The following is a 14684-nucleotide window of genomic DNA, read 5'->3' as shown; positions in this document are numbered from 1 at the left end:
GTAAAGATTCTGGTTGATGTGTTCAATTGTACTCCGTAGCTGCATTTGCAATCTGTTTTTGCGCTAGACACTGCAAGGGAGATGCTCAGATCACTGCTGATCTCTGGGGCACTGTGGCTTAGATGTGTGAATGACGTTGCTGCATCACATACAACATATAGATTTGACAATAATAATGAATATAGATGCCTATCATCAATCTCAATTCCAACATTTCAAAGGGAAACCGCCGGAACCCTAGGTCGGACAGGTGTCTTCATATGTATATCTCTGGCCACAAACCAACTCTGTGAAACGCAATGACATATCTCGGGAGAATTTGAGCAATGGGGTTTTTATTATTGCGTAGTCGAGCTAGTCTTTGCGCGCTGTGCTGAAATAACTTGCAATATGTTCACCAGCACATAGTACGCCTGTATAACCAAGGCCGTGAACTTGGGCTGTCCACTATTTTTAGCCATGGTAAATATTGCAGTTTCTCTCGATAAATCAGACCTATACGACATAGCAGGCTCTCTTTCCTTCCTCTCTTAGCTCTTCTGCACCATCTATCAAGTTCCTGGCTGTTTGGCTACATTGCTTCTTAGGGACTGCGCGGTAAAAACATGAACTCAATGTAGATGAATCGAGTTACTCCATGGTTCCATCGACCTAGCCGATCTGGCAAATATCTCCGTGATAAATGGATCCCAAGAATAGGAGCCTCGACGTTATTTCCCGATCCTACTTTGTAGGTTACGGAGTAGGTCTGTTTACATCAGTTTGAAAAGACGTTGGCTTCTTCCAACATACCTTGAGCGGTTACTAACTATCAGGAGATTCGCACTCGTTGGATCCATGATTAACTGAAGAAAGTATAAATTTAAGCGAATAGAATACTCTAAATGTAGCGAACTGGCGGGAGACTGTGTACGCCGTCATCTTCCCTTGACTTCTACCCCCTTCACGTAGTTACAAACAAAGTCCCACACAGAGTCCCAGCAGCTATAGGCGACTGGTCCCCGTTTCCTTTCCCGATACCCATACTGATACTCGCCATCTTTGACTTCTTTTCCCGCCCTCACCTTACGCTTCTTCCAATCCCTAGGGGGAATAATAAAATGATAAGCTTCATTGTATCCGATGCCGAACTTGAGTTGGATCAGCTGTAGTCTCCCAGTTCATAACGGAGATAACCATCGTCACCTTCCTTTATGGTGATATCCTGAATGCCAGGTATACCACCCTCGAAGAAGTCCGGTCTGCTCTTGAATCTATATGATCTAGTCAGCCGTGACTTCTATGGACATAGGCGTTCTTTCCGCAAGGGCATGGAAGTTGCAATACTTACCCGTTCGCCACCCGAACCATCTCCTTGAAATCAGCGGGCAGCTCACCGACTTTCTTCTCCGCTGCAGTGATTTCCTCCTTCGTGGCAGGCTCATACAAGAGGTCGTTGGCGTTCTTGATGCCCATTTCTTGATACTCTTCGTGGTGGAGATGCCATACCCCCTCCGCAAGTCGATTCAATAACTCGCTCCATCCAACCTTAGTTGGGTGCAGTTCCCGATGTCCCCCATGCTTAGCCCGTAGCTCCAGCACAGCAGTTATCTCCCTCACCATACCCACTGCATCCTGTTTTGGGATGGAGAAAGGATTGCTTTCTTTCCCACCACGGGCTAATAGGGGCAAGACATCGAAGATACCAGGCACCATCAAAAAGTCCTTCAAATTGCCCCCTTCAGTAAACATATCATGTGAGCGCTTGGCCAAGGATGTCCGCCGCTGTTTGCAATACTCCTAAGTGTATCGCCAGCTCAATAGGCAACCGCCGGTACAGTAGATGTGCGTGTCTTCTCGGCTCATTGGACTTCCAAGCCCACGCTTCCTTGGGTATGTCCGGTGTTGCATAGAGTTTCTGCGCCACCTCGAGTGCTTCACGAGCTAAATTTTCGGGCGGATAAGTATACCGGGTGGTTGTTTTCGCGAGTAGTCGTGCACACGTCGCCAACGTGGCTGGGTCATCTGTTTCGCGCCATACAGAAGAGGGGCTCTCATTGTCCATGAATTCAACGTTCCACTTCGAATAAGTACATTGCGCGTAATTACTCCATTGCTTTTGGCGCAGCGACATTTTATGATTGTCATCTCGAACGGAGTGTGGTGCCCTTTGAGGTCGGGGGAAGACTGATTGGTTCACATTCCAAAAAACCTCTAGAGTGGAAGGTGTGTCTATCTTAAAGTCACGTTTCTTGCCATTGTCGGTGAGTTCGAAGTCTCTTACCAACGTATACAGCGTCGAGGCGATTAAATGGGCCTCGGTGAAGTGGCTGGACAGGATCAGGAGTTCGGTTAGACGGAGGATATCAAAAATGGTGATTGTGCTGTCTTCTTCGTAGATATAGCGATTGATCAACCTTGGGAGTGACCTTTGCTCTGTTTGACCTTCAATGCGCGATCCTGTCCATTGGATAGACATGTTGTGCGGATGACCCTCTTGTACGTAGAGTTTATTTATGCTTACAGGTGTAAGCGTGTGTTCATTCTTGACACCCACAGTTTCAAAAGAGTACGCGGAACAGGATAGAGCCGTCAGTGTTACGTATACGGCTCAAGGGTCTTACCAAGAATTGTGGCCTGATAATTTTATACAGAGATTAATTGGAACATGACGGCTGCAGCCCTATACCGTTTAGTGGGTCATGGTTTTGTTACTCTGGAAGTCGATTTAAGATGAGAAGAAGGTCAAAAGGTTTATGTATTAGGTGAGATATTAGAACTTCTCTGTGAAGCATCACAATAGAAACGATCTCAAACAAACGGACTAACAAGTATGGAAACAAAGTATACCACATAGCTCCTGTAATTTTTCCATCGTGCAAATCTGACTAACTCCAAAGCGATGCGCTTAGAGAATGGAGCCAAGGGCAACACAAGGAAGACCGGCACCGACAAGGTCGTTGCTGGCGGTGGAGGGTGAGTTGGCGCAGCAGGCAATGTTCTGCTTGCACTGCTGGTTGAGGAGATCCTGGACACCGACACCAATGAGGACAGGGACTGGAGCGGGTTAGTGAGGGAGTTGACAAATGTATAGAATAGTAAATCTTACCCTGGAGGTCGAGCTTGGAGCACTGGTCAAAGACACCAAGGCCGGAAGCACCAGAGCCGGAACCGATGAGGTTGGAGAGGGTGCCGGTGAGGATGCCAGAGTTGATGTCGGTGGTGTCACCGGCGTAAGTGGCCTTGTTGCAGCAAGAGAGCTGAGCCTGGTCACCACACTTGGACTGGGCCTGCTGGACAGTCAGGCTGTCGGGAACGGGGAAGCGAGGAGCGCCACCGTTCTGGTGCTGGAGACCATTGTTCATGTTCTCAGCGGGCATGGCAGCGGAGAAGCCAGCGAGGGCGAGGACAACGGCGGAGAGAGTGAACTGCATCTTGAAGGTAGAGGATTGAAAGATTAAAATCTTAAAGATATAAAAAGGATTCAGGAGGTTTGGAAGATAGAAGGTTGAGAGAGATAGAGAAGTAGAGAGCTGATGGATGAAACAATTAGTACGACCTGGTGCTCGCCTTTTATCTTCCATTCACAGTGCTTGGGCACGAGGTGATCTCCCAGTATTCATGGTGCGGGCCAAAAACAACCCTCCCATTTTTGCGGATGGAATGTAGAACGCAAGGGTTTAGTCCCGGGCTTGCCCCGATGATCTCCACCTCCTAGCAATATCATTGGCTCATCCTCGATTCCCGGAATTTAACAATCAATGAGATGCTCCCCCTTGGCCCCTGGAGATGCATGGGTCCTGCATTCCGCCCTGTCAGTGGTATCTGTCAAGGTTACCTTACGCCCTGATTCAGTTCTAGGATGTCCAATCCTGGCTTACATATTTTGTAACCCTGCGAGCCTCACATGAACCCCTAATTGAACGAGAGCGAGCATACACGTACATTAAATTAGAGATCCGGATTCAGAGTCCTTCTAGAAGTGACCAAGGCGTGGACAACCTCTACCGATGAATTCCTACAGTTTCAAAAGCTGCCCATGCGCAAATATTTGACCATGTATTGTCTTTATCGCTGATTAACATACCTTGGGGGCGTTTGGGGGCGTTTGGGGGCGTTTTGGGGCGTCCTGATGGCAGAAATTGTCCGATATGGTGCATCTTATTTTCATTCCAGGCATAATTAGGGCAGCGTGTCTTTGCGGCACTTTCTACCTTGTTGTATCTTTGCAGTCATGCGTAAATCATAGTAGAGACCCCGTTAAATTGCCGTCCCTTATCCATACTTGGATCCACCGTCTACCTATCTCTCAGTCCCAGGGAATTCGAGATCGTCGGACCCATGTCGATCATGGTTACTTCAAATTTTCCACCCTGCTCCCAGGCATAGCGTGTGATGTTACGATGGGCAACCGCTGATCTACACTCTCCCTTCTCGATGCAAAATCAAAGCATCATGGAAAATTGCAATGTATGGAATTGCAATGTATGGGCCTTCAGCATGTTCTCTCCGTCAGGCTTGGTCTAGATCGAACGTTTTCGGGTCTGATGATTACAGGCTATGGGATGCCGGGTGATCCTAATCAAATTGTATTTCATTGGAGAATGAATTGTATCTTGTAATAGGAGCTCGAACTGTACCTTGTCTTAGCTGAACTCCACGTCCAAGAAGTTGTGTCTGGTGTCTGTCTACGATGTGTGTAGAATTCAGTAATCGGGGACATCTCTCGGTCTTCGAGCATTAATGAATAATACCCTCGCAGTAAGCATACAATTTGATAATATATTCAATACTAGTAGACTCATTAGGAAATGCTTGAAATGATTCCGGTTCTTATATGCTGTAGTGTGCTATAATACCGATGTAGATATATATCTCCAACAAATGCCGAAACCAGAGATATTATCCCGCCCAGATTTAACTCTTTAGATACCATATGCTAAATTATGGATCAAAATTCATTGCTTAGTTCTACTCATATCTTTTTAATTAGACCATTGACGATTGAGCCTTAATGCTTCAATGGAGAAGCAGTTCGTCCGCATCGGGAGGTTGTTCATCCGCCACTAAACCACTTTCGGCTTAGCGTATGCCACCGGTCTACCTGTATTCCGTACTTTAACCTCACTTTGCTACCTGAGTCGGAGGCGGATAAATATCAAAGGGTCAATATGAGTCCGTCGAGAGGACGTTATATACCGATCGCTAGTATAAGGATGCTTGAATCATTAGGGTTCTATCATCAACATTACAATCCATTTCGAGCTCTGCAATACAAGCAAATCCCAAGCTCCAACCCGCTCTAAAATTCATAATTTGAAACCCAAAACCTAAAACCATCAAATTCTAGAAATGAAAACCATTGCATTTTTCGGAGCAACCGGCGGCTGCACCAACGTATGCCTGACCTACACCCTTCTCAACGGCTACAACGCCAGAGCGCTAGTCCGCACGCCCTCAAAACTCACGACACTGCTCCTCTCACAGCCTGGCATAACACAAGAGATTCTCTCTCGCCAGCTGGAGATCATCGAAGGCGACGCAACGGATGTAGAAAGCATCAAGAAAACCCTCGTCACCAACTCCAACGCACCCAATGACGCATGTACTCTCGTAACAAGCGTGATATCCGGCCTGGGCGGCGCACCGACAATATCCTTCACCAAAGAAACAAAATGCGCAAAAACTCAGATCCGTACTCCTGCTCTGCCACACATTAAGCTCTCAAACCCGCATATCACCGAACAGTCGACACGCGCGCTGCTGACGGCGCTGGCGCAGATTGCTTCTGAGCGGTTTGCCTCGCTCGGGGCGTATCGTGCCGTTGCACCGCGGGTCACTGTGATCTCCACCACAGGGAGTTCAGGTAGTAATCACGATGTGCCATTCTGGTTCAGACCTATGTACTCTGTGCTCTTGCCGATTCCGCATGCGGATAAGCTACAGATGGAGAATTTGCTTGATGAGGAGGTTGGGCTGGGCTGTGCTGGGGTGCTTGCTGCTGGAGTTGTTGTTGTGAGGCCCAGTCTTTTAACGGGGGATCATCGGGTTCCTACTGTTCGTGAGGGGGGGAAGGGGGGTGAAGGGGTGGGGCTGGAGAAAGTGAGGGTTGGGACGGAGAGGGCCCCTGCTATTGGGTATACGATTTCACGGGCTTTGGTTGGGGAGTGGATTTTTGAGGAGATTGTTAGGGGTGGTGGAGGGAAATGGGTTGGGGAGAAGGTCACTATCACTACTTGAGCTTTTGGCCTTCTCTTGGTTTCGTGAGATTCACATATTTTTCGTTGTTTGAGAAGATATCTACGTTGAGTGCATACCTGGAAATGTCACATATTTTTGCATCAAGTACTCAAAAGATCAGCTGTATTCAAAGATCAACGTTATATACCGCAAAATCACAAGTCACTGCATTGTATCGGCTAAGAGCAAAACGCCCCCGTAGGCCAGAGAACAAAATGACAGAAAGCAAATATCATCCCTACGGGAGACAATGAAACTCCGTATAAAACCAATGACAAAAAAAAAGCATTATTAACATCTGATGATCTGTACAGGTGGGGCAAACCTTCCTAATGCCCATTTCATGACGTTCGTGAGAGAGAACATGGAACTTGCTGTGATCAGGTGCCGCCATCCAGCGCTGAGCGGTCGATATGAGCACTAGAGCGGCCAATCTGAGCACTGGAACGGCCAATCTGCGCACCGGGCCGCTCGATTTGGGTACTGGTCCGCTCAATCTGAAGACTGCGGCGTTCCTCCTTGATCCTCTTCTTTTCCATCTTCCTCATGGCTTCTTGGGTCAGCTGTTGGCGGAACAGCCGTTCGACAACATCCTTCTTTCGGGTGCGCCGATCACCGATCATGATCATCACACCACCTGAGATGTTACAAGTGATGGAGAAGCAAAGGATAACCGTTGTTAGAGCGAATGGGCGCCTATGGGGGTCCTCCATACTCCAGGTACAGGCACCAAGAGCCATTTGGAGTATAGAGTGACAGTCGAGGATGACGACAATAGCGATGAGTAAGCGTAGAGGGAAGGCGTGGTGGGTCATAGTTTCGTGCGGCTTATAGAAAGTATGCGACTTTGCGAACTTATTCTGATGATGCATCAATCGTAACTGTTGATGAGCACTGAGAACAGAAAATTCATGTTCCTCTTCCTTGACTGCTTCACCAAATTCAACGTCGGCGTCGGTCTCCGGCTTCGACGGAAGATCGTTCTTATCCTTGAGGCTTGGAAGGGCCCGCTTCTGACGAAGTTTCCAAGACTTGAGTGTGTAATGGGCAATGAAACTCATGTGATATGTATCCACGGCGCGGAAAGGAGCCAGTCCGTCACCCATGATGGCGAACAGAGCAACTAAAATGTTATCGATGATATTGACAACATAACTTTGTCTGGCACCGAGATTGATCCAACCTGAAGTGACCGTTAGCATAGTAGATAGAAAGTATTAGGTCAGAATATCTCACCAATCAAGAAAAGAACCCAGGCCAGACCGAACAGAGTGATCAAAGTTGCGTAGAGAGTCACAAGAAAGCCGAGGGCTAGGCGACATTAGTATTAAGCAAAAACGTCTTGGCGAGGAATTTCTCTCACGCTTCTTTATGTATTGCCTAAATCCTTTCATGGCCCGTTTGAACTTGGACCGCCGAGAGTGAAGCATGTGTCGAACATGATCATTTAGTTCAGCATAATCTTCTCTACTCCATCCTTCAACCTGCTCTCCTGGAAGAACGGCATACTTGGGACCAGGCAACACCGAGGACATGCTCGTGAAATGGACTTGTTCTAAATTCGGCCGCTCCTTAAGCTTGTCATCGGACAGTTCATTGTCGTCCGTTGCAGTTCCCGGTTCATCATCTGAAGAAGAATATTGTGGCCGTGTAATCGTATATGTGGGCATGCGATTGACGAAACTACCCAGATTCGGCACGAAGAGAGAGTTTTGGACGTTGGTGAGAGTGGAAAGCGCGGAAACCTCGGGATCTAGGTTCGGACAAGTTAGAAATATGGTTCTTGTATTACACTTGATATCAATGCTTACCGATCACGTCCAGCACATCGACCACGTGAGATCCATACTCATCCTGGCGTTGCTCCTCCTGTTGCGTGCTCAGAGTTGGTGCAGTCCCTGTCACTGTGGCTGCACGGTTCCGACTAAAGCGATTCATCGCAGCTTGACTGCTTCGTCTAAGCCGGCCCGGTCGCACTGGGGCGGGAGGGACCTCGCCTTGCTCCAGATCAGGTTGGTCACAGTCGGACCGAGCCCGGCCAGGCAATATTGCGGCTGGAGAAGGGGGTGCCGGACTTTGGTGTGAGGCTTCCTCGGTCAGAGGCAACATCCGCATAGGGGTCGCCACTCGAGAGAGGCCATCAGTAGGGGGGAATGGCCATTGTCCTGGATTTGGCTCCGAGTTACTGCGTCGTCGGTTTGCCAGCCATGCTTCGTCCTCTTCATTGGGGGGAGGGGACGGGATGGGCCTCGGCTCAAAGGACGATGGTGGTCGACTCCCTGATTGAGACGCCGGTTGATTGGCGTTGTCGAGTGAAGCGAGAGATGGGAAGCGAGACAAGCGAATACTCGGTCGTCGCATTCGTGAGTCGCCCCGAGAGCGTAACGAGCCAAGGCCCGGCCTGACGGGGCCAGACTCTGTGGGTTGCCCTGTGGGTTGGATCTCCTGAGGATTTCCATTAGAGATCCTGGGATCCTCGACCGGGTCGATAGGATCCATCTTGCTGCAACAAGTTTTGCTGCAGCAACAAGTTTCAGGAGGTTGGGGACAAGATCATACAATAAAGGTAGCCCCCGGGACCAAAAGAAAAAATAAGAGTTAACCAAGGATCTGAGACTCCCGAGTCCCTCGTTAGTCCCCGGACGTTCTGGATCTTCGGGGCGGTTCACGTCCCAGGCTGACTCAGCTCTTCCCGAATCTTGTTTTTTCTTTCTTTCCAGTGACGAGCCAGTGGAGTTTACAAGTCCAATATCACGCTAAATTGACGATCTTTCTTTTTCCGTTATGGAGATCTCCTTTTAATGTTGAAGGTCAGGTATCAATTGCGTAAGTCCTGAATTGGAGCCACCTAAATGGACTACGGCGATGGAGTTTCTGCCTGATATTCAAGGTGTCTAGACGCCTCATGCGGCGATGGCGATAACCGGTCATCAGAAGATAACCATGTAGATCTATATCGTGCGTTACGACATATTGTACAACTTTCTATATGTCTTTGCTGGCAATTAACAGGGTTCAAGTCCATAACAACTTGTTCCGTAGGTCAATTCATTGCATGACCATTTTAGGGTTCTCATTAATTTATGGCTAGGGAGATGGTACGCATTAGATAACGAGTTAAAACAACCATAACAATGAGCCCTGCTCTATCTTTAAACTATTTCTCTCTCAAGGCACAATATTTAAAAGCTTTCGTTGTCTACGGAGACGTACACGGAGTGAAACAAGCATGCGATAAACTCAACGGCTTCAATTTCCAGAACAAATACTTGGTCAGTACGTGCATATGGATCAAATGAGTATCGGTAATTATTTGAAGATGACCAACTTTGGATGTTATAGTCCTGTATCATATATCATCGTGACACTGGTGGTTACCGCTACATTGTAGAAGATAAGGGCCCGTGTCATTCTAAGATATACATCCTATTCATTAGTGCCAAATTCAAGATGCATACCGAGGCATAGTTGACATGCGATCAAATCAGACCGAAGTTGTTCATGAGGAATGACCTTGAGTTGGCCAATGTTTTTAAAACTCGGGTTGATGAGGAATTAACCGACAGAGATAGGCCAAGGGCTAGATTGTGTTTCTAAATCGGAGCTGGCTTGAGCAGAGATTATTACTTGTGAGACGACTACATAGTGTGTAAGATCATTGGTGTCACCTGTGTAGTCTGGCCTAATACTTGTATCCATGACCGAATAATTCTGGTTGCATAATAAAGTTCGTAAACAATATTGTATATCCATGTCGGCCATTTTCTACAATCTATAATGTAAGATGAACCCGAGCCAAGCCGTGGAGAACATGAAGTGGAGATAAATGTTGGAAGATCTTGAATTATTTATAGGACCTGTCACATCTGCATATCATCTAGATTCTGCACATGTGCATAACGTGCAGAGCCGAAGGATGAGATGAATAAAATGGACTAATCGAGTGGAATAATATAGAAAGGACGAAAGCCAAGAACCGATTATGATTGGCGGGAAGCCCTAGAAAGTCCCTAGAATGACATCAGGTCAGCTGTTCTGAGTCAGGCTTTCAGGTAAGGCGGGGCTGGTGTTTAGGGCCTAAAGGCGGGACCTCAGGAGATTCTGGGGCTCAGCGCCTAACAATAGGGGCTGGTTGGGGGGAAATAGGGGTAACGTAGGGCAGGGGGCTAGGGGGGTACCTACGTGAACAGCCCCCCAGTCATCGAGGGAAGTACCTCGATTGCACCTGTCGTTGTCATTTCGAGCTCTCACTGGGCTAGTGCCACACCGCCTCTCCTTTCCCATTTCCATCTCCTTCTCCCATCCTCCTCTTTCCTCTCTTCAAGATCCAGTTCATCCAAACTTCAATCCCATCTTCTCTTTTCAATTGGTATCTAGGGCACGAAGCTACCCTGCTCCTTCCCCCCGCTCCACCTCCCGTCAAGTCTCTTTCAGCTTTAGGCAAATAAACAACCCGACTCTTTTCATCCTTTAATATCTCAACCTTCAAGATGTCTGAAGTCGATACACTTGCTGACTCCGTGGCTGCGACCACTCTGACCGATAAGCCCGAAATCAACGGTGCTACCCCTTCCACTCAGGCAGCTGATGCCGCGGCTGCCAGTGCAGATGAGGGTCGTCGTCTTTACATCGGGAATCTCGCATACGCGACAACCGAGGACGAGCTTAAGGAGTTCTTTAAGACCTACACTATGTGAGTACTTCCCAAATTAGTGTTTTCGTCTGAACTGTTTTCGTCCGAACAATCAATCAATCCCACCTGGAGCAAACATTCAATCACGTGGCACCATCATTTATGGGACCATTTCTAACTCCTTTCGTCTTAAAGTGAGACCACCTCGATCCCGGTGAACCCCCGCACCAACCGTCCCGTTGGCTATGCATTTGTGGATATCGCCACCGCCCTTGAAGCTGCTGCTGCTATCGAGGCCCTTTCTGGCAAGGAGATTCTTCAGCGCAAGGTGTCCGTGCAGCTTGCCCGCAAGCCCGACATCGCCGAGCCCAAGGAAGGTGCTGTCAGTGGTGGTGAGGGTGCCGAGGCTCGCAAGCGTGCTGCTGGTCGCGGCCGTGCCCGTGGCCGTGCCCGCGGTCGTGGTGGCCGTACCGGCCGTAGCCATGCTGTATGTGCCAAATATCTTTCCTTGCTTGAATCTACGCATATCGACACTTTGAAATGGATGCTGACACTCCCGAAGGCCCAGGAAGGCCAGGAAGCCACCGAGGCCCCTGCCAGCGAGACTCCTCTTGCTGACACCACCAACGATAAGGATACTGGCTCCAAGGCTGGTGACGCCCGCGCCGCACGCCCCCAGAAGCAGCGCGGTCCTCCCGAGGATGGCATTCCTTCTAAGACTAAGGTCATGGTTGCCAACCTGCCGTACGACTTGACCGAGGACAAGGTGGGTTATATCTATTCCTTTCGTCTGATCTCTCCTTTCGTCTCATCTCCGTCTGGGGTTACATTGACTGACATTATTTTCTCTATTTAGCTCAAGGAGATCTTCGCCGCCTACGAGCCCGTCTCTGCCAAGGTCGCCCTGCGTCCCATCCCCCGTTTCATGATTAAGAAGCTGCAGGCTCGCAACGAGCGCCGCAAGACTCGTGGCTTCGGCTTCGTCAACCTTGCCTCCGAGGAGCTCCAGGCCAAGGCCGTCAGCGAGATGAACGGCAAGGACATTGATGGTCGTGTCATCGCCGTGAAGGTCGCCATCGACAGCCCGGGTAAGGAAGATGATGATATTAACGCTGTGGCTGAGACTGAGGAGACTGCTGCTCCTGCTTCTGATGCTGCCTCTGCTCCTGCTGCTGCTGCTCCTGCTGCTGCTGCTCCTGCTCCTGCTCCTGCTGCTGATGCGGCTGGTGCGGCTGATGCTCCCGCTCCTGCTGCTGCCAAGGAGAACACTGCTCCTTCCGTCCCCACTGAGGCTTAAATGCCGCACAAATTGCACTCGACTGAACGGGGTACTTGTTAATTGGCTTTAAGGTTGAGAAACAGAAGGGGACTCAACGGAGCATCGTATCGATATGACCATAGTGCTCTGCAAACCACAGATCATTGTGAATATCTTAGCTACTCATCGATTGCGGGAGAAATGGGGAGAACCCTGGTGGGGTTGGATTCATGACTTTATCGGACAACATGGATCAGCCGACCATGCGAGGGAGCCATCTTAGCTGATGTGCTCTTCGTCCTTAACGACTTTCTTTTTTTTTTTCTTCGCCTTCTGTATTGTACCTTTAGCACACATTTACTAAATGATGACGATCTCCACCTGGCGTATTCGATTTAAGAGTAATTCCTGTACACCTATACAATAGACATGCGGTCTACGGAGTATACAAGTGGTTGTGCCCGATTTGGAGATGACGCGAAGTCCGATCCTTGCCGATCAGAGGCAAAACATAGAATTTGTATTCTTTCACTTCTCTGCAGTTGATTTTCATTCTATCGAGCCAGTTCCATTAGCTTGTGTCTTCAGTGTCTTTCAGTCTCCGCACAACTCCATCGAAACGAGAAAAAGGGGTAAATTATTCAACATCGGTGCCGCCTCGGTCAACCCTACAACATCTTAGCGCACACCATTATTTGGATTGCGTCCCTCAACGTCTCACCGTCGGCATTGTATATTAACCCACTATGTCGCGCATGTGGGAAGTCGACCCGGAAACGAGGACAAAGGTGTGCCAGGTCAATTCCGCAACGCGCCATGGTCACTGACACAAACATGTGCCACAGCTCCTCCAAATCTCCAAGACGAACGGAAATGACAAGTGCTGCGATTGCGGTGCCCCATCGCCTCAATGGGTATGCTTTATCTCTTCCTCTTGCCTATTGCCCTGATATTATCTTCGAGAAGCTTTATCACCCCGAACAACCCATACAAACCCCGCAAACCACACACCCTGCTAACTCTTTGCTTGCTATTGGCACATCAACTAGGCCTCCCCGAAGTTCGGAACATTCATCTGCCTCAACTGCGCCGGCACACATCGCGGGCTAGGCGTACACATCTCCTTTGTCCGTTCGATCACCATGGATGCCTTCAAACACTCCGAGATCCAACGCATGGAGCTAGGAGGCAACGAGCCCTGGAAGTCCTTCTACGACGAACACCCAGTTACCGTCTCCGAAGGCCGCACATTCGAAGACTCGACGATTAAGGAACGATACGATAGCGACGAGGGCGAGGAGTGGAAGGAGCGCTTATCGTGCAAAGCCGACGGCCGCGAGTACGTCCAGGGCCAGGAGAAGAAGAATAATGCCCCCTCGCGCTCGAACACAACTTCGAAATTGGCCGGCGCGACTGTCGCTGGTGCCGGTGCTGTGGCTGGCGGCCGGGCTGGATCGCCTGCGGCCTCGTCCATCCGCTCCGGTGACAGCTTGCGGGGTGTGCCAGGCAAGAAGGAGCAGAACGAGGCTTACTTTGCGAAGCTGGGGAATGAGAATGCTACTCGCGTCGATAGTCTGCCGCCTTCGCAGGGTGGGAAGTTTACTGGTTTCGGGGGTGGTATGCCTGCGCCCGCTGCGAGTGATCGGCGCACCTCGCCATTTGGCGGATTCGGAGGTTGGGGTGTTGGTGGTGGTGGTGGTGGAGGTGGTCAGCCGTTCGAAGATCTCCAGAAAGACCCGTTGGGCACGATCACTAAAGGACTTGGGTGGTTCACGTCGACGGTTGGCAAGAGCGCAAAACAGGTTAATGATGCTTATCTACAGCCCACGGCTAAACAGGTGTGTTGCGCGTCCTCGCTTGAGAGCTGTTATATATCTTTATAGCTTATTCTGATGCAATTACTGACATGAATACCCAGCTGGCCGAATCCGAGTTCGCGGCCCAGGCCCGCCTCCATGCTGCAACACTCGGCCAGGGCCTGCAGACAGGCGTCCGCGGCGCTGCCGACCAATTCAATAAGTTTGTCGAAGGAGAGGATGGACGCGGTGACGGACGCCGTAATCGCGTGGAGCCTGAGCGCCGAGACTTCTGGGACGACTTCGCCTCAATGGGCGACCAAGAGACACCCAGCCATCGCCGGAGCGCATCACAACGGTCTCAGCGGTCTCAGCGGTCTGACGTTGTTGGTACCGCTGCCATGCGCAAGAGCCCCACTGCCTCCTCGCTGGGTCACTCTACGCCTGGTTTGTCTGGTGAAGCCGGAGAGGGTAAGAATACTACGGCTTCGGCGACGGGTAAGGGAAAGGATGAATGGGATGACAACTGGTAGCATATAAGCGCCTTATTTTACTGTTCTCTGTTTGTTTGTGGGCCGCTGTTATGGTGCCATGACTTTATGTCTCTATCTGCACTACACATATACCTTGGTAGAATCTCCCTCTTTCGCAAAGGGAAGATCAGATGCATAGTGCATAATACTTCATATTAGCTTGACATGGTGTCAATTGGGGAGGCGTGAGAAAAAGGGTGGCAGAAAGTAGAATAATATTGGTACAGTGATGAGATACTATGAGA

The 14684-nt window shown here is 49.5% G+C and overlaps 6 protein-coding genes across 6 annotated transcripts; 3 read left to right on the top strand and 3 right to left on the bottom strand.

Moving 5' to 3' along the window:
* Positions 1-1141: 1141 nt before the first annotated feature.
* On the bottom strand, positions 1142-2458 carry N7518_000389 (uncharacterized protein; the record flags this gene model as incomplete). The annotated part of the gene is made up of 3 exons (XM_057181317.1): positions 1142-1253; positions 1331-1704; positions 1778-2458. 3 exons carry the CDS (start codon positions 2456-2458, stop codon positions 1142-1144), a joined length of 1167 nt encoding a protein of 388 aa, XP_057046667.1.
* A 429-nt stretch (positions 2459-2887) lies between these two features.
* Positions 2888-3413, bottom strand: N7518_000388 (hydrophobin family protein; the record flags this gene model as incomplete). The annotated part of the gene is made up of 2 exons (XM_057181316.1): positions 2888-3036; positions 3089-3413. The coding sequence occupies 2 exons, from the start codon at positions 3411-3413 to the stop codon at positions 2888-2890; spliced, it is 474 nt and encodes a 157-aa protein (XP_057046666.1).
* Positions 3414-5331: 1918 nt separating this feature from the next.
* On the top strand, positions 5332-6219 carry N7518_000387 (uncharacterized protein; the record flags this gene model as incomplete). Its single annotated transcript, XM_057181315.1, has 1 exon — positions 5332-6219. One exon carries the CDS (start codon positions 5332-5334, stop codon positions 6217-6219), a length of 888 nt encoding a protein of 295 aa, XP_057046665.1.
* A 380-nt stretch (positions 6220-6599) lies between these two features.
* On the bottom strand, positions 6600-8718 carry N7518_000386 (DUF2985 domain-containing protein; the record flags this gene model as incomplete). The annotated part of the gene is made up of 4 exons (XM_057181314.1): positions 6600-7402; positions 7456-7530; positions 7583-7972; positions 8031-8718. 4 exons carry the CDS (start codon positions 8716-8718, stop codon positions 6600-6602), a joined length of 1956 nt encoding a protein of 651 aa, XP_057046664.1.
* Positions 8719-10709: 1991 nt separating this feature from the next.
* Positions 10710-12149, top strand: N7518_000385 (Nucleotide-binding alpha-beta plait; the record flags this gene model as incomplete). The annotated part of the gene is made up of 3 exons (XM_057181313.1): positions 10710-10912; positions 11048-11618; positions 11709-12149. 3 exons carry the CDS (start codon positions 10710-10712, stop codon positions 12147-12149), a joined length of 1215 nt encoding a protein of 404 aa, XP_057046663.1.
* A 707-nt stretch (positions 12150-12856) lies between these two features.
* N7518_000384 (GTPase-activating protein GCS1) lies at positions 12857-14439 on the top strand (the record flags this gene model as incomplete). The annotated part of the gene is made up of 4 exons (XM_057181312.1): positions 12857-12898; positions 12956-13024; positions 13160-13948; positions 14029-14439. The coding sequence occupies 4 exons, from the start codon at positions 12857-12859 to the stop codon at positions 14437-14439; spliced, it is 1311 nt and encodes a 436-aa protein (XP_057046662.1).
* Between the last annotated feature and the right edge of the window lie 245 nt (positions 14440-14684).

Source organism: Penicillium psychrosexuale (assembly GCF_028828465.1).
Source record: "Penicillium psychrosexuale strain IBT 29551 chromosome Unknown utg000001l, whole genome shotgun sequence".
Lineage (NCBI taxonomy): Eukaryota > Fungi > Ascomycota > Eurotiomycetes > Eurotiales > Aspergillaceae > Penicillium > Penicillium psychrosexuale.
Note: the sequence above shows the minus strand (reverse complement) of the source record. Positions and strands in the feature narration are given on the sequence as shown.